We start from the raw sequence: 17798 nt of genomic DNA on the forward strand, positions 1-17798 counted from the left end.
TTTGACGCGGTCGAAGTTAGCCCCGGCCCTCTGGTTTTTTCTATTTTCTTCCAAAATAAAAAACAGTTTGTTCTTATATTATTCTCCGATATATTTCGACCACTCATCGGTGGTCGTCTTCAGGGCAACTATAAAAACACTTAATTGTGATTAACTGTAACATTAATTTAACAACAAGAAACATCTACTTATTTTTACACGTCCGCACACTGTGACGTGGAGCTACACACTGACTTGTCCCTAATAAATGCCTGTATAAATTCGCGCAGTTGTCTCTATCTACCTTATAATTAAGTCTTATGTTTGTCGAAGTATTTATTATGTGCAGCATCTCCATGTTACCTCTTGGTTTTCTTATTGTTAGATTTTAGTAAAGTCCTTATGGTGTGGTTTGGAAAGTCATTATCCTTTAAAATTCGTCGTATTTCTTCCCTCGTTTCCTCGTGAAAAATTGGGTCCGATATATTGAGCATCCGTTGTATACAACCTCTTGCTGTATTCATTATCATCGACTTCGGATGTTTGGAGTTAAAGTTGATGATTCGTCCTGACGGTGTTGGTTTTTTGTACCATTTTAATTTTAGCTCGTTTCCTCGTCTGTGTATTGATGCGTCTAGAAATGTCAATTTGTTGTCATTTTCTAACTCTATTGTAAATGTCTGTTAAATGAATTTATGTAGGTTGTCAAGTGTAATTTGGATCTCGTCTTCTCTAATAATGGCAAAAATGTCATCTACATATTTCGTCTAGGTGGTCGCTGTATGTTATGTTTATGTTTTATTAATAAGCTTAATATCTTTGTGTGAAAATTATGAGTATGTCTTTCAAATATTTTGTTAATTTCCGAATGTGTGTCAGTATCTTTTGTGAAAATCCTATTCTATTTTGAGTTATTGCTGATAAATTTTGGGACTAATTTTGATTACCTACATTTTAAGAGATATTTTATGCTAGACTTAAGTTTTACTGATTTTTTTTGTTGTTGATTGATACTTGTTAATTACCGTTTTATATTTGCTATAGTTGGACTTAATTTCTGCATAAGCCATGGTGTTGGAATATGCTTTCGGCATGCCTTCCGTTCAAGTTATTTGTTGATTTTTGCGACCTTTTTATTGTTGGTTTTTTTTTTTTTTTTTTTTTTTTTTTTGAAAAACTATTTGTTATTTTAAACAGAATTATCAGTGACTACACAATTTGTGTTACGACATTAATTTTTTTAATAGGCACATTGGTGAGCGGATTAAAAATCGCTCAAAGTGTCAGTCTGTCAATTCTGTAGCACACCTGATAAATAGATTTTGTCTTAACTATGAATGGATTGTTTAATGCATATATTTAAAAATTGGAAATAATCTAAATTTTTTATTTTTAGGATACTGAATTGGATTTATTAAACTTGGAGGGAGATATAACTGAGATCCAAAGTGAAATAGAACTTCATAAAGATCTAGTTATAGAAAACCATAGGGAATGCTTGTCTTGGGAAACGAAGTACAAGCTAATTGAAGAAACTATTCGATGGTCAAAGGCAGAACGTTCCGTAGGTGGTGATATTGGTGTAATGAAAAATGAAATACATCGAATGAATATTCGATATAATCAATTAAGAAGGGCTCAAGAGAAATTGGTCCAAGATTTAGAGCATTGTGTCATTCACCGTGAACAAATATTCGTAAATGCAACTGTCAAGGAACATATCGGTGCCAAGCTGAATAAAAAAAATTACTCATCCCAGATGCAAGTTAAAATTAATGAAGTCCGTAATAAACTAAAAGTTGTACAAAATGAAATAACACATCTAGCTGAACGGCGTCTTATTGATGATGTCAACAATATTGAACGGATGATTTATATGCTACGAAGAATTCAAAATGATCTTAAGGATGTTAATGAAGAAGACTGCAGTATTCAAGTCCAAATAGAAGATGGTACCTTACTTAAGCATGCTAATTTGGAGCAAATAATTCGAAAACAAAATCGCTCAAAAGCTTATAGCAGGTTGAATTTCAGAAAATCACAACAGAAATTACCCCGTTCAGAGATTACAATACAACTACACACAGATAAACAGAATGATGTAAATTTCACTATGCTTGAAATGGTACAAACATTAGTAATGGACTACCCTGAAAAAAAGTCTTTCTTTAATAAAGTCTTGCATGTCCTAAAGAATTGAAATGTATAATATACTTAAAAAAATAAAATGGTTGCATAAACACTACACGTATATAAGCTTTGTTGCATTAAATAATTAATATTATTATTCGGAACACTTTATATTTATTTTAATATATCACAAGTGTATGTGATTGACATGTAATAACAAATGCGAGTACAGGCATTCCCCTTTCCTGCTTAAACATATAATAAAAATAATAAACAATGAATTCATTTTAAGAAAACATAAGATAAAAGGGGAAATATATACAAAATCCCATAAACTATAATCTAACTTTAAAACTAAAACTTATACTAGACTAATGACTCAGCTGAGAGAATTAAATATTTTGTATATGACGGTAGACAGAATATTCACATCTATTTATGAAATTTGAGTGCAGATTAGCCAATCTTGCTGGGACTCGCTCCACATTGGCTTCAGTAGTGCTTTGGTTTATTTTACACCATTTTAAGTATTTTATTTGTAATATTTGAATCTTATAGCGGACGTTGACGATACTATGCGCAGTACGTTCGAGTGGCCCCTACGACACCAGGACATAGCCTGTTACGCGCGAGCCCAAGCAGATAACTGCCCACCTCCCACCCGACCGACCGAGGGGTGCAGCCGTATAACGCACGGCACGAATCGCGTGGACAAATACACAATAGAAAAAAGAGACAAACAAAAAATACTATAGCTATCTATTAACTAAATGGGATAGGATAGATGTTTTAAGCATATTAATAGAAAACTCTGAGCTGATTACAGGGAATAGAAGGTTGTAATCAGAGCAGAGGACCCTAAAAGGTTCATGCATAGCATAGTTAGAAGAACAACGACTAAGGGATAAAGGTATCAAAGGATGTCTACTCCGTCTACATGGTACCGACAGATTCACCTGAGCTAATAACTAAGGCGAGTCGATATCACCAATTAGGAGCTTGTGCATAAAAATGACACCAAGCATTATTCTACGGTTAGTTAGGGACGGAAGGTTAATCAAGAGAAGTCTAATAGAATACGAAGGCAAATTGACATTGCGATCCCAGCTTAAGCCACGAAGAGCAAATAGCAAAAAGTGCTTTTGAACGGATTCAAGTCTAATCTGGTGCGACTCATATTGAGGTGACCAAATGCAAGATCCATACTCTAAAATAGGACGGACAAGCGAAGTAAAAAGAACTTTAGTTGTATAGGGGTCATCAAATTCTTTTGACCATCTTTTAATGAAACCCAGGACACTCATGGCCTTTGCGACCGTGGTGGAAATATGTTAAAAATTTAACTTATGGTCCATAAGTACGCCCAAATCATTTATATTATTTTAACGTTCTAAAGGGCTATTGTTTAGAAAATAAGTGACCAGTTGAGGAGAGTTACGGCAAAAAGTCATTACCTTACATTTGGTAGTGTTAAGATTTAATAGATTAAACTGGCACCAGGATTGAAAGAGTTTAAGATCAGCTTTTAGCCGACTAAATGAATCTGTATCTTTATGAGTAAGACAAATCTTGACATCGTCAGCATACATAAGCACACGCGAATGAACAATGACTGATGGAAGATCCTTAATGAATAGTGTGAAGAGCAGAGGGCCAAGATGACTACCTTGAGGTACACCAGAAGTCACAGGAATGGAAGCGGAAAAAGAAGACTTAAAAAGTACCTTCTGTTTTCTATTTGTTAAATATTCTCGAACCCAAGAAAGGAAAAGGGGTGGAAACCCAATGTCGCTCAGCTTAGAAAGTAATAGGGTATGATTAACGGAATCAAAGGCTTTGCTAAAGTCAGTATATATTACATCAGTTTGTTTACCATTTTTAAACCCCTTGATAATTACTGATGTAAATTCTAAAAGGTTAGTGGTTGCAGATCTACGTTTCACAAACCCATGTTGGGATGGCGAAATAATAGAGCTGCAAAAATGTTGCAATTGAGAAGTTATAATTTTCTCAAAAGCTTTCGGAATAGCGGACAATTTTGAGATACCTCTATAGTTAGTGGCTTCGGACTTTTTGCCATTTTTATGCAGAGGAATGATATACGACTCCTTCCAAATAGATGGAAAAGATGAAGATTCGACAGACAATACAAACAATTTTAAAATGGGTTTACATAATGCGTTTGCACAGAACCTGAGTACGCATCCAGGAAGACCATCTGGCCCCGGAGAATAAACAGGTTTAACTAATTTAAGTTCGCTAAGAATAGAACTTTCATCAATCACTGGATTGAAAATGCAATTAGCCTTTTTTAAATGATAAGGATACGGACTTGCTCGATATTCCGTTGAGGAATAAGTTGTTTTGAAAAAACTCGCAAACATATCGGCAATTGCCTGATCAGTGCTTGCTTTTTTATTTTGAAAAGACAAAAAAGATGGGTGCACAGAGGTCTTACGTTTAGAATTAACAAAGTTATAAAATTGTTTAGGGTCAGAAGAAAACTGAAGCTTACACCGCTGAAGATAATTCTTATAGCATTGTGTATTAAGCATCATGAATTTTGAACGAGCGACTGTATACAGAGCATAATCTGATGAACGACGTGTTTTTTGAAACTTCTTATAATATCGTGTCTTCACATTTTTCAAATTGGATAACTCACGAGAGAACCAGGGAGGTTTGTTAAGCCGCTCCAGCCTACCAAGAGGCACACAAATATCAAAGAGTGAATTCAGAGTATCATAGAAAAAACAAACAGCTGAGTTTATATCTCTACAATTGTACAGATAAGACCAATCGGTAGTAGCAATGTTTCCATTAAGGCTGGCAAAGTCAGTCTTACGAAAGCACCTAGTTAGAGGTAACTCATTTAAACCAAGTAATGGTGAAAGCAAGGGCAAATCAATTTTTAAATTTAATGTAGGATGAAATTTGTCTTCTGGAAGAACAAATGGTTCGATCCTAGAAACCTCACAATAAGAAGAATCCAATACAAAAATAAGATCTAACGATTTTCTATTAGAATTTAAGACGGGATTGACTTGGGATAAAGATAAGCCTAGAAGGCCATCAATAAAGTCATGTGACAAAGAGGGCAGCAACGTGGTAGATTCATCTGTTAGAGACCATGCTAAAGCGGGTAAATTAAAATCACCTACAACTATGAGCAAGTCTTGACTGGAAACTAAAGAGGAGACAAACTGAATTGCCTCTAAATGATTTAAATATACCACCATGTCTGACAATGGTGGAATATAGGAACAAGTAATGAAAGCATTAAAAGATTTAAAATTTACTTTAACACCGACAAACTCAATCTCCTGGGTACTAGAAAATTGAATCATTTCAGATGATAAAGCAGCATCAACAGCTATCAGAACGCCACCACCTATACGAGAAATCCGGTCACGTCTGAATATAGAAAAGTTTGTGGAAAAAACCGATGCATCAGCAATATCAGGTTTTAGCCACGTCTCTGTAAAAGCTAGAATGTTATGTTCAAAAGAAAGACTATCTACATAGAGATTAGAAAGTTTAGATTTCAGCCCTCTAACGTTCTGGTAACCCAGGTTAAGGGACGAAGCTAGTTTTTTGACACACCAGCAGATGCTGATGTGGCAGGAATGGTATTAGTTGTTGTTGTTGGCAAGCGAATCGGTTTCCGATTTTTCTTTTTCACAGTATATTCCTTAACTAGTATATGTTTTGGCCAAAAATCTTCTCGACATATAGTGTCGAAGATATTGGCAGAAACACTAATTTTAAAGGACGAAATGTCCCGAGAGTAAGAAAATTTAAACTTCTCCACCGCAATATTCGAGACGTTAACTTTCTTCCGAATATAGGCTATTACATCATCAGATGTGACAACAGGGTCTAGCCTAGAAACAAATATATGTTTCTTTGGTGGTATGCCAACGAGAGGCCGCGGTCCCGAAGCGTCAGCCGCAGCAGTAACGTTGGACAAGTCACGTACTGCAGCGTCAACTTGTTTACGGGGCCCTCGATACTTTTAGAACTATCGGCAATTTCCATTGGAATGGGTAATTGCCCGGACACATCGGACACTACAATAGGCATCGTTTTTAAGAGATCATTCCCAGGTGATACCGGTAATTCCTTACTAATAGCATTCACAACCGGGCTCTTAAACGAAATCAATTGCTGTACATTAGGAGTGAACGGTGCATGAGACCGGTCGGGGACGATAAGAGACGCTGGCGGGTCTACAGATGCAGAAACACCCCAAGGACTGGTCCTTTTACGTTTCGGAGACTCATTCATAAGCGATAAACTTCTGAACTGAGTCTCCACCGCAGTAAACTCCGCTTGGAGTTTATTAAAACCTGCCCTTAAAGTGTCAAAACTATCTCTAGTCCGCCTCATGAAAGAGCGCATCTCATTCTCGACCTCTCGGCAAGCATCACATCCATATTTTAAGCCACCACCTTTAGCAATAGACTCCTTGATTCTGCCTGTGTAACCTGCACACTTAACGTGAACCGCATTGTCACACAACCAACACAGAATATAATCATGGGAGTCAACCGCATTAGTGGCAACTGTGCAATTATTTTTTGAGCAGACAACCATTTTATCAAAAAGTTTAATTAAATTAAAAAAAGGAAATACAAAAAATAAAAAATAAAAATTCTAAGGGTTAAAATTCTGTGTATAAGAATATACTGACCAGTTCTGACACAAGGGTTAATGTGCAGAGTAAGCCTTCACAACTAGAGAATAAAAAGAGATGAAAGCACAAAAAACAAAAACACGTATCACAGAGTCGCGGGTAGGCAAAAGACGAGAGCGCAAATCAATCAAGAATAGGAAAGAGCGGGAGAGCGCGTCAAATTGAACACATGCAACAACAATTTGTACTCAAGAGCGCGAGAGTTAGTTAAAACGGTAAAGACACAAACGCAAAAGAGATAAGCAAAACAACAACACCGCTAATGCAAGTATTGTTGTAAGTTTTGATTTTATTTAAATTTAAACAAAAGCGACAGCAAGAATTCGCGAAATGAAAATAAAATTCGGATGTTGAAATTATTATTAATTAAACCGATAATGAATTTAAGAAATTTGTAAAAGTATTTAATCGCGAGAAAAAAATAAAAATTGATAAGCGCAAAAAAAACACGTCCGTCCTCTGCAACGAGTGAAAGTTTTTTGCAATGTCCAATGCATGTGGACATTGGCAATATCAGCCCAAACCGGTGTCCCATAAAAAATTATGGACTGAAAAATTTATCTAAATAGATACATTTTATTTTCTAAGCTGTGTAGAGAGTTCCTTTTTATGAATAAATTTATTTTATCCAGCGCCAAGAGCACCGCTTTGTAAGGCTTATCATTTTTATCGGCATACGAGAAATTCTTAAATTTACCCGTCATTGAATGGCAAGCGGCTTCAAAGGCTTTTTTATCCGTTCGGATAGATATTTTTAATGGAGTAGCGAGTGCAATTAATTTCCTTGTAGATTTTATGGATTTGCTTCACTGTGCAGCTTCTTATGCTAATCAAGAATATATAATTAAATATCTGGTCTTCCTAAAGAGGAAAAAAAGATATTGTGAGTTAAAAGCGGGTACTTTATTATTTGAATGAAAATTTAAAACTGAAGTACAAAAATGTCTAATAGTAATATTAATAGACTAAATTTGTGAGCCATTCAGTGGCGTGATTGATATTGATGCGATTTAATTGGCCCGAATTTTAATGCTGAATTAGCGGTTTCACGCTTTTGATTTTTAGGGGGTCAATTATTATTGCAAATGTTCAATTGTTTATGAATAAAACGGATTTTATTGGCCTGTGTTTTAATTATGAGTTAGCGTTCACACGCTTTGATTTTGAGGGGGACAATTGTTAATGCATGTTGATTGATCAGATGTTTGTAACGCGAAAAAGAAGACTTTTCGACAACATAAAGTATATATAGTCATATATCCAACGTCAATACCCAATAACTTATAAATTTTTCGGCCCTAAACATCCGTTTTTATACCCTTGCAGAGGGTATTATAAAATTGGTCAGATGTTTGTAACGCACAGAAGGAGAAGTTTCCGACCCCATGAAGTATATAAAGAGCCCCCAAAAAAAAAAAGATGTCATCGCGATAGTTCCTAAGTCGGCTAAGTAAAACGCATACGCACCGACGGACGGACGGACAGAGGGATATGGCTATATCAACTCAGCTTCTCATGCTGATCAAGAATAAATATACTTTATGGGGTCGGAAACGTTTCCATCTGTGCGTTACAACATCACATCTAGTAGTTGCACTTTTAGGTCAGTGGCATCAAGGATTGAACCTCGCACTAATCCTATGCAGAAACCATGGAGGAAACCATACGGCCAACTACCGAGGATATCCTGTCTTTACGGACGCAAACCTCCAGTTGAACAGACTTCTTCTTACAACGACTCCCAAACTACACAGGAAGTATACTTGGCCAAGGTTATCAAATCATCTTCCCCTTCACCAGCTCTAGTGTCTCCTCTACTACATAGCTTCGAACTATACAGACGGAGCGCGAGACTCCATCGCTTCTCTATGCAGCGAATTTATTGATAAGCATACACTTGATCTTGGCGAGCCAATTCCAAGTGGCTTAGAGAGTGCATATTTGTCGTCCTTAACTATGAAACATAAACACCTTTATCAAGTTCATGCAAACCATCATGCAGGAATTGATGCGGAATCAAAGTCAGCTCTGACATATATCCATGTCTTTAAGGCAGGGACAGTAATCATTATAAGTTAAATTTAAAAAAAAAATAAAATAAATTATTTTATAATTTTTTTAAGATTTTCTTTTCGAAAAAAAAAAAACATATTTTTTAAAAATTGCTTCGCAGTCTTAAATTTTCAAAATAATTTTGCTTATCATTAAAAAAGAGATTCAAATATTACATCTTAATTTTCCTTTATTATATAAATTAAATAAATTTTTCAAAAATTTTCAGTACCGCAATTTTTATATTAGGGATGTGGATCACAGCTTCGCCAGCTTTTTTCGCTTCATTTAGTTGGCAATGTAATTCCCAACTAGTTTTAGCGTTGAAGACATGGTATGGCTATTGCAATTCTGGAGTTCTTTAGCAAAGTCTGCTAATGATAGAACTTGGTAGTTCTTAAAATAGCTATACAGACAACCTGCTCACCTTTTTGTGTGTTACCTTTGAAATAATCTTCTTTTGTAAGATTGACCTCGAGCCGGCTAAGTTCGATTCATATTATTTTTATATTTAGTACTATTTTGACACATATTTCTGGTAGGTCTACATGGTAAAGATAAGTTAAACTGGTTAATAGCTCATAAGAACCTCTTTCACCTATTATAAGCTTGTGTATAAAGATGGCACCAAGCATTACTCTACGATTAATTAAAGAAGGAACATTGATTAAAAGAAGCCTACTGGAGAATGATGACAACTTCACAAAAGCAAAAAGCAGAAATTGCTTTTCAACTGATTCAATTTTATTTTGGTGCGTCTCGTATTCAGGTGACCATATGCAAGATCCGTACTCTAAGAGAGGACGGATTAAGGAAGTCAACAGAGTTTTGGTTTCAGGGTAGTCACCCTGATGTACTCCAAAGATCATTTGGATGGCCTTACAAAACTAACAATAAGACTTGATAAGGACCATTTGTGTGCACTTAGAAAGATACTGGAAAATCCAATCAAAACCAAAACCCTTGCTATAGTCAGTATAAATGACATCAGTGTTCTCAAATATTTTAGGTGTGGGAGACAATTTGGAAATACCCCTGTAATTGGATGCTTTGGACTTTTTCCCACTTTTACAAAGAGGAATAATATATGATGCATTCAAAAAATATGGGAAGTGGAAAATGTTAATAGCCTGATCAGTGAGAGCTTTATTGTTTTCGAAGACAGGTAGAACGCCCTAATGTCTTCCGTTGTGCGTTGACAAAGCTAATTAGATAATCCTTATAGCGGTGTGAATTCAAAAGCATGAAATTTTAACGAATGACTACATTAAGGTAAAATTCGATTATTGACCCGATCTTTTTAATTTTTTTAAGCATTTCGATTTCACGGTCTACAAGTTACAAGAATCACGTGATTTTGATGATTTTATATACATATATATATACATTCACAGTTTCAGCTAAATATCTGTAGGGACTTATTGGTTTTCCAAATTACTTTGGGTGATTTGTACATTACCATTTCCATTTTTGGAATTAGATCGGTTGGAATTACTTCTGAAATTACTTCGGTTGGAATTAGTTCTTCCTTGGTTAATGTATCGTGAGTTTCCGCGATATCCACTTGTAATATTGTTATTCCTTTAACCGTTATTTTGGTAATTACCTCTGCCACGGTAATTATTTTGTTGTATTGTTCATTGATGCAGGACTGAGTTTGTCTGTTCTGTTTCCGATGTGTAACTGTCTACTGTTTGTTGTTAGTTCGTTCATGTCACAGAATATTCCAGCTTTTAGTATGTTTCGTACTTGATTGTTTATACAATTGTTAAAATTGTCTGTAGCAAGTGAAAGTGTATCCTTTTTAGCTATTTCGACGATTCTACCATCGTGTATGAAGGCTCCGTCTAGAGATTCAGTAAGCTTTTCAACCTCTTGGGCGTACTGGCTTGCTGTTTTGTTTCTCTATGGTAGGTGAATAGGGATTCCGGAGGAGAAGAATAACCCAATCTTCATTCGTTGAATTCAAAATATGAACTGATTTTATTAACAAAAGTATGGAGTTTATATAGGGAATCTTAGGCTCTAGGAGATAACAATTGTTCTTCAAATATCTTATTCTAATGAGACTCAAATCCCACGTTATCGGGGGTTGAAAAATATTATTATCTTGGGCACGGCTTCGGCCACATGACCTCCTGCCGTTGTGATCTTTTGGGTTAGTTTAGAATTACAAGTATTTTTCCCACAAATTTTTTCCATTTTTTTTTTTTTTTTGCTGTAAACTCGAATCTGTCTTCAAGTGTGGTGCCGATTGATCTCCCCTTAGGTGTTGAGTTTATTTGCGTCGAAGTTACATGTTCTAACTTTAGCCTATATATCTCTTGTTCATATATTCCTCCAGCTTCTGATATCATGATCTACGTGCACCATGCTGATGCTTTACGAACTATTTTTGGTCGTCTTAAAGATCGTGATGTTCTTATAGTTTTAGGTGATTTTAACTTGCCTAATATTTCTTGGCTTGTTGACGATAATCTATCTTTCTTAATTCCTTCATCTCAACATGTTTTTCTTGATAGGCTACTTGAATGTCCACTATATCAGTTGAATTCTTTCCTTAACTGTTCTAAAAGAATCCTTGATCTTGTTTTTGTCTCTGATCCCACTGTTAGTGCTGTATCGCAAACACAGCCACTAGTGAAACCTGAAGATCCTTATCATCCTACCATTGAAGTTACTATTTCTTACAATTCCGTTACTAATTTATTTAAAAACATCTCAAATTCTCGTCGTAGATGTTTTCGTAAAACAAATTTCAATCTTCTTAACAGCCTTATTTTCTCTTTTGATTGGTCGTTTCTATTTGAGTGCTGCGATATAGATTGTGCAGTGAAGTTTTTCTATTCTGCTCTTAATTCTCTAATTGATAAATGCGTTCCTTATGTGAATGTCTCTACCGTCTCCAGCTCGCCAGTCTGGTTCACACGTAGGCTCTCTAAGCTTCGTAACATTAAATCGAGATATTTTAAAAGATTTAAAAAAACTGGTTCGCGACTTGACTATGCAAATTATTGTATAGCCAAATCTCAATTTTGTCTTTTAAATACTCAATGCTACAATAATTATCTCGTTCGCTGTAAGGTTGAATTTTATAATAACTCCAAAAGATTTTACAACTTTGTCAATTCCAAAAGACGCTCTAATGTACTACCTTCCACCTTCAGACTTAACGACCAGACTGCTAATAATGATTCAGATATTGCAGATCTGTTTGCTAAATTATTTCAGTCGACTTATTCTACTACTGTTTCGGATACCACACCCTATCCCTTTTCAATCCCACATTTAAATTGTATGTTTTTTTCCCAGTATTACTGAAGACTGTATTCTCTCTAGCTTGTCATCTATGACGTCTTCCTTCGTTCCCGAGCCTGAAAATATACCTAGATGCATCCTTAAAATGTGTTCGATTTCCCTATCTAAGCTTTTAGCTCGGTTATTCTTTATATCGAGTGAGACATGTAGCTTTCCTGATATTTGGAAGGAGTCTTTTATTATTCCGCTTTTTAAAAAGGGTATCAAATCGGATTTTTCTAACTACCGTGGCATTGCCAAACTTTCGGCAATACCTAAACTGTTTGAAAAATTTATCACGTCTTCCCTTCAACATCTATCCGGATCCACTATTTCTCCTTGTCAGCATGGCTTCATGAAAGGTCGTTCGTCGCTTACCAACCTTTTTAGAATTGACTACCCTTGTACACCATGGCTTCCGTAAAAAGTGTCAAGCTGATGTTATTTATACTGACTTCAGTAAGGCTTTTGATACGGTTGATCATTCTTTGCTTCTCGCGAAACTTAACATCATGGGTTTTTCACCAAAATTATTGGATTGGTTAAAGTCGTATCTTATTGGCAGAACCCAAAAGGTGTCTTTTCGTTCCTCGATATCTAAAACTGTTCGAGTTACGTCAGGTGTACCCCAAGGCAGTCATCTGGGCCCACTATTATTTACATTGTTTATAAATGATTTGCCTTTGGCCTTGGCTCATTCACGCGTGCTCATGTTTGCGGATGACGTCAAGATTTGTTATTCCTATAATGATCCTTCTTTCCAACAGTACTTGCAATCAGATCTCGATGCGTTCTGTGATTGGTGCCACGTTAATAAATTACACCTTAATGCCTCTAAGTGTTCTTTTATGACTTTCAGTCGTTTGTCTCCGCTCCTAGCTCATTACTCTATTAAGTCTGTTCTGTTAGATTGTGTTCCATCATTCAAAGACTTAGGCGTTATGTTTGACCCTAAACTTTCATTTAATGTTCATATTTCTTCAATTGTCAACAGAGCAAGCAGCCTTCTCGGCTTCAAAGAATTTGATGATCCCTATGTAACAAAGGTTTTATACACTTCGTTAGTTCGCCCTACTCTAGAATATTGCTCGCCAGTGTGGAACCCGCAATATGATGTTCACTAGCGTAGTATTGAATCGGTACAGAAGCAATTCCTTAAGTTTGCGCTACGCGGTCTAAATTGGGACCCGGGTATTCGCCTACCTTCTTATTCTGACAGACTTCTTTTTATTAATCTTCCTTCACTTTATAACCGTAGGCTTGTTTTTGGCATTCTCTTTCTCCATAAACTAGTCAACGGCGAAGTCATTTCTACGAATATACTAGATACGCTGTATTTTTGTGTTCCCTCACGTCGGACCAGAAACTTTTTTCCTATTCACCTTAGTAGATGTCTGACTAACTACTCTCTTCACGAACCTCTTCGTGTTCTTTGCCAATCTTTTAACAACCTTTCTCACCTTATCTCTCCTCATCTTTCTGTCACTTCTCTTCGCGCTATACTTTTTAATCATCTACAGCGAAACCAATGAAAATATTCTGGACTTGGATTGGCTGCAACTCATCCCTGGCCACATTGGCTGTGAATCGGGGCATAGCTGGCACCTTGTGCAAATAAAACACCTCCACCGGGCTGGGGATGTTTAGTTGTGTATAAAGCTAAGCTACCTTCTTCATTTAATTACTATCTGTCTTTAGCTTAAGCTTTTTCTTCGACTGCTGTGTTAGTTGACGTAAATAAATAAATAAATAAATAATACAACGTGTGTGGCTGATTGTAATTCTAGTCATATGCTAGATTACTTGTTTGTGACAAAAGTACAGTAGTATTATGTTTTCTTTAGTGCATCTGAATTGGTTAAGGCGCTTCAGATGAACACGATGTTTATTCTTAAACATTCTGCAAAGGGCCAGCAAATGTGACGTTTTGGACTTTACTTTTATTAAGTTATCTTAAACAAATTATTATTATTAATATTATTATTAGTAATATAACTGTTGTTAAAGAAGCATGAAGAGCTACATGAGAGAAGTTAACCCTAGCAAATCAATGTTATCCTTCTTATAAACTGACTTCCTATTATTTTGTATGATTTACCAAATAGGTTTACTAATATCGCCCGATGCCTAACAATTTTTGTTTCGGGATATCTACCCATTCCTGATGTGTATTACTGTGCTGACTTCTAGCCTTTTTATATGGTGGAGACTTTAAAGACCAACTACTTTTACCTCTCGGCTTAAACCAATGTGGCCTTTGCTGGTATTTGAATTTTAAGTGGTTATTCGGATTAAGTGTTGTCCCTTTTTGTAATAGAGCCTCGGACAATTTGTTACCTGATTTTATTTTGACACTATTTCTTAGATAATCATTATTTAATTTAACCATTGCCATCTGAGTGTTCTCATTTTGTACTGGCTCTGGGATATATACTTTTTCTTCCCCAGATTTTACTTTACCTCCGAACTGAGGTCCTGCCGGGGCCTATAAAATTATTTCTTTTACCTCCTGCCGGGGCCCGAAAGGTTCTTGTTTTGTTTTGTTGTTGAGTTTGTTTGGACTTGTGTTGTATTTTTTTTTTTCATATTTACCTTATTGCTTCTCCCAACGCTTTTTAAAACCTGTAACACCTATTTTTGGTGCCACTACAGATTTATTTATTTTTGATTTGGTGCATCCCGAGACGATCCAACCAAATTTAGTATTTTGACCTAGTAGGCCATTTATCTTTCTAACTCCCGATTTTAAGATTTGGGTATATACGTCTACCCCTATGATCATGTCAACCCTACCAGGTTTATTAAAGTTGAGGTCAGCAAGTACGTAGGATTGCCATTAAGACATATCCACGTTTGATATATTTAACGGAAGAGCTTTCATTAAATTTGGCAACACAACTGCCTCAACATTAAGAAAATTATCCCGTGGATTCCGCGTCTTCACATCTATTTTTACTTTATATATTGATTTTTTGGCTTTTATTAAGGACAGTCCACTTATCTCTGTATATTGTTTAATTTTATGTAATTTCAATATTTGAGCGGCTTCTTCAGATAATATAGTACTCTGAGAACCACTATCAACCAAAGCTCTTAATGTTTGAAACCCTCCATTTATTTTCTTGATTTGTATTAGGGCTGTGGCCAACAATTTTTGTTGTGCCGTTACACAGGTATTAACGCTCTCCTGATTTTCTTCATAATGGAGCAACGTATGGTGTCCTCTGCTGCAAAAAGAGCAGACCATTTCATTATTGCATCTCTTGTTGCTTGAATGCTTCAAGCATCGTGTACACAATTGTACTTTTTTGGCTATTCCCAGCCTTTCTATAGGTGTTAGCGCTTTAAACTTATAGCACTGAAGTGCGTTATGCCAGGGGCCTTTGCAGATCGGACAACTATCATTGAACCCCACAGCCGACGTTTTTTCGAATGGTTTTTTCTCTTCTTTGCTCATGGCACTTAGCGAGCAAGTATTCCATGACATCAGATAGCAATTGTATCTGCCTTGTTTTTCTAATCTGACTCTCGAATAATTGCAGAGCGTCTCTATCAAATTTCCGAAGTATAAGTTGAGCAAATATTATGTCAACTTCATCGGACTGGCTTGCTGTTTTGTTTCTCTATGGTAGGTGAATAGGGATTCCGGAGGAGAAGAATAACCCAATCTTCATTCGTTGAATTCAAAATATGAACTGATTTTATTAACAAAAGTATGGAGTTTATATAGGGAATCTTAGGCTCTAGGAGATAACAATTGTTCTTCAAATATCTTATTCTAATGAGACTCAAATCCCACGTTATCGGGGGTTGAAAAATATTATTATCTTGGGCACGGCTTCGGCCACATGACCTCCTGCCGTTGTGATCTTTTGGGTTAGTTTAGAATTACAAGTATTTTTCCCACAAATTTTTTTCCATTTTTTTTTTTTTTTTGCTGTAAACTCGAATCTGTCTTCAAGTGTGGTGCCGATTGATCTCCCCTTAGGTGTTGAGTTTATTTGCGTCGAAGTTACATGTTCTAACTTTAGCCTATATATCTCTTGTTCATATATTCCTCCAGCTTCTGATATCATGATCTACGTGCACCATGCTGATGCTTTACGAACTATTTTTGGTCGTCTTAAAGATCGTGATGTTCTTATAGTTTTAGGTGATTTTAACTTGCCTAATATTTCTTGGCTTGTTGACGATAATCTATCTTTCTTAATTCCTTCATCTCAACATGTTTTTCTTGATAGGCTACTTGAATGTCCACTATATCAGTTGAATTCTTTCCTTAACTGTTCTAAAAGAATCCTTGATCTTGTTTTTGTCTCTGATCCCACTGTTAGTGCTGTATCGCAAACACAGCCACTAGTGAAACCTGAAGATCCTTATCATCCTACCATTGAAGTTACTATTTCTTACAATTCCGTTACTAATTTATTTAAAAACATCTCAAATTCTCGTCGTAGATGTTTTCGTAAAACAAATTTCAATCTTCTTAACAGCCTTATTTTCTCTTTTGATTGGTCGTTTCTATTTGAGTGCTGCGATATAGATTGTGCAGTGAAGTTTTTCTATTCTGCTCTTAATTCTCTAATTGATAAATGCGTTCCTTATGTGAATGTCTCTACCGTCTCCAGCTCGCCAGTCTGGTTCACACGTAGGCTCTCTAAGCTTCGTAACATTAAATCGAGATATTTTAAAAGATTTAAAAAAACTGGTTCGCGACTTGACTATGCAAATTATTGTATAGCCAAATCTCAATTTTGTCTTTTAAATACTCAATGCTACAATAATTATCTCGTTCGCTGTAAGGTTGAATTTTATAATAACTCCAAAAGATTTTACAACTTTGTCAATTCCAAAAGACGCTCTAATGTACTACCTTCCACCTTCAGACTTAACGACCAGACTGCTAATAATGATTCAGATATTGCAGATCTGTTTGCTAAATTATTTCAGTCGACTTATTCTACTACTGTTTCGGATACCACACCCTATCCCTTTTCAATCCCACATTTAAATTGTATGTTTTTTCCCAGTATTACTGAAGACTGTATTCTCTCTAGCTTGTCATCTATGACGTCTTCCTTCGTTCCCGAGCCTGAAAATATACCTAGATGCATCCTTAAAATGTGTTCGATTTCCCTATCTAAGCTTTTAGCTCGGTTATTCTTTATATCGAGTGAGACATGTAGCTTTCCTGATATTTGGAAGGAGTCTTTTATTATTCCGCTTTTTAAAAAGGGTATCAAATCGGATTTTTCTAACTACCGTGGCATTGCCAAACTTTCGGCAATACCTAAACTGTTTGAAAAATTTATCACGTCTTCCCTTCAACATCTATCCGGATCCACTATTTCTCCTTGTCAGCATGGCTTCATGAAAGGTCGTTCGTCGCTTACCAACCTTTTAGAATTGACTACCCTTGTACACCATGGCTTCCGTAAAAAGTGTCAAGCTGATGTTATTTATACTGACTTCAGTAAGGCTTTTGATACGGTTGATCATTCTTTGCTTCTCGCGAAACTTAACATCATGGGTTTTTCACCAAAATTATTGGATTGGTTAAAGTCGTATCTTATTGGCAGAACCCAAAAGGTGTCTTTTCGTTCCTCGATATCTAAAACTGTTCGAGTTACGTCAGGTGTACCCC

At 35.9% G+C, this 17798-nt stretch overlaps 1 protein-coding gene across 1 annotated transcript in view; it reads left to right on the plus strand.

The window, feature by feature from the left end:
• The window catches only part of l(2)41Ab (lethal (2) 41Ab), a 146049-nt gene extending 143858 nt beyond the window's left edge, over positions 1-2191 (plus strand). The window contains 1 exon segment of the mRNA XM_068293338.1: positions 1376-2191. Coding sequence (XP_068149439.1) covers positions 1376-2179 — 804 coding nt within the window. The 3' untranslated portion in view covers positions 2180-2191.
• Positions 2192-17798: the final 15607 nt, after the last annotated feature.

This window comes from Drosophila tropicalis, unplaced genomic scaffold, assembly GCF_018151085.1.
Source record: "Drosophila tropicalis isolate 14030-0801.00 unplaced genomic scaffold, ASM1815108v1 contig_697, whole genome shotgun sequence".
In the NCBI taxonomy this organism is placed as follows: domain Eukaryota; kingdom Metazoa; phylum Arthropoda; class Insecta; order Diptera; family Drosophilidae; genus Drosophila; species Drosophila tropicalis.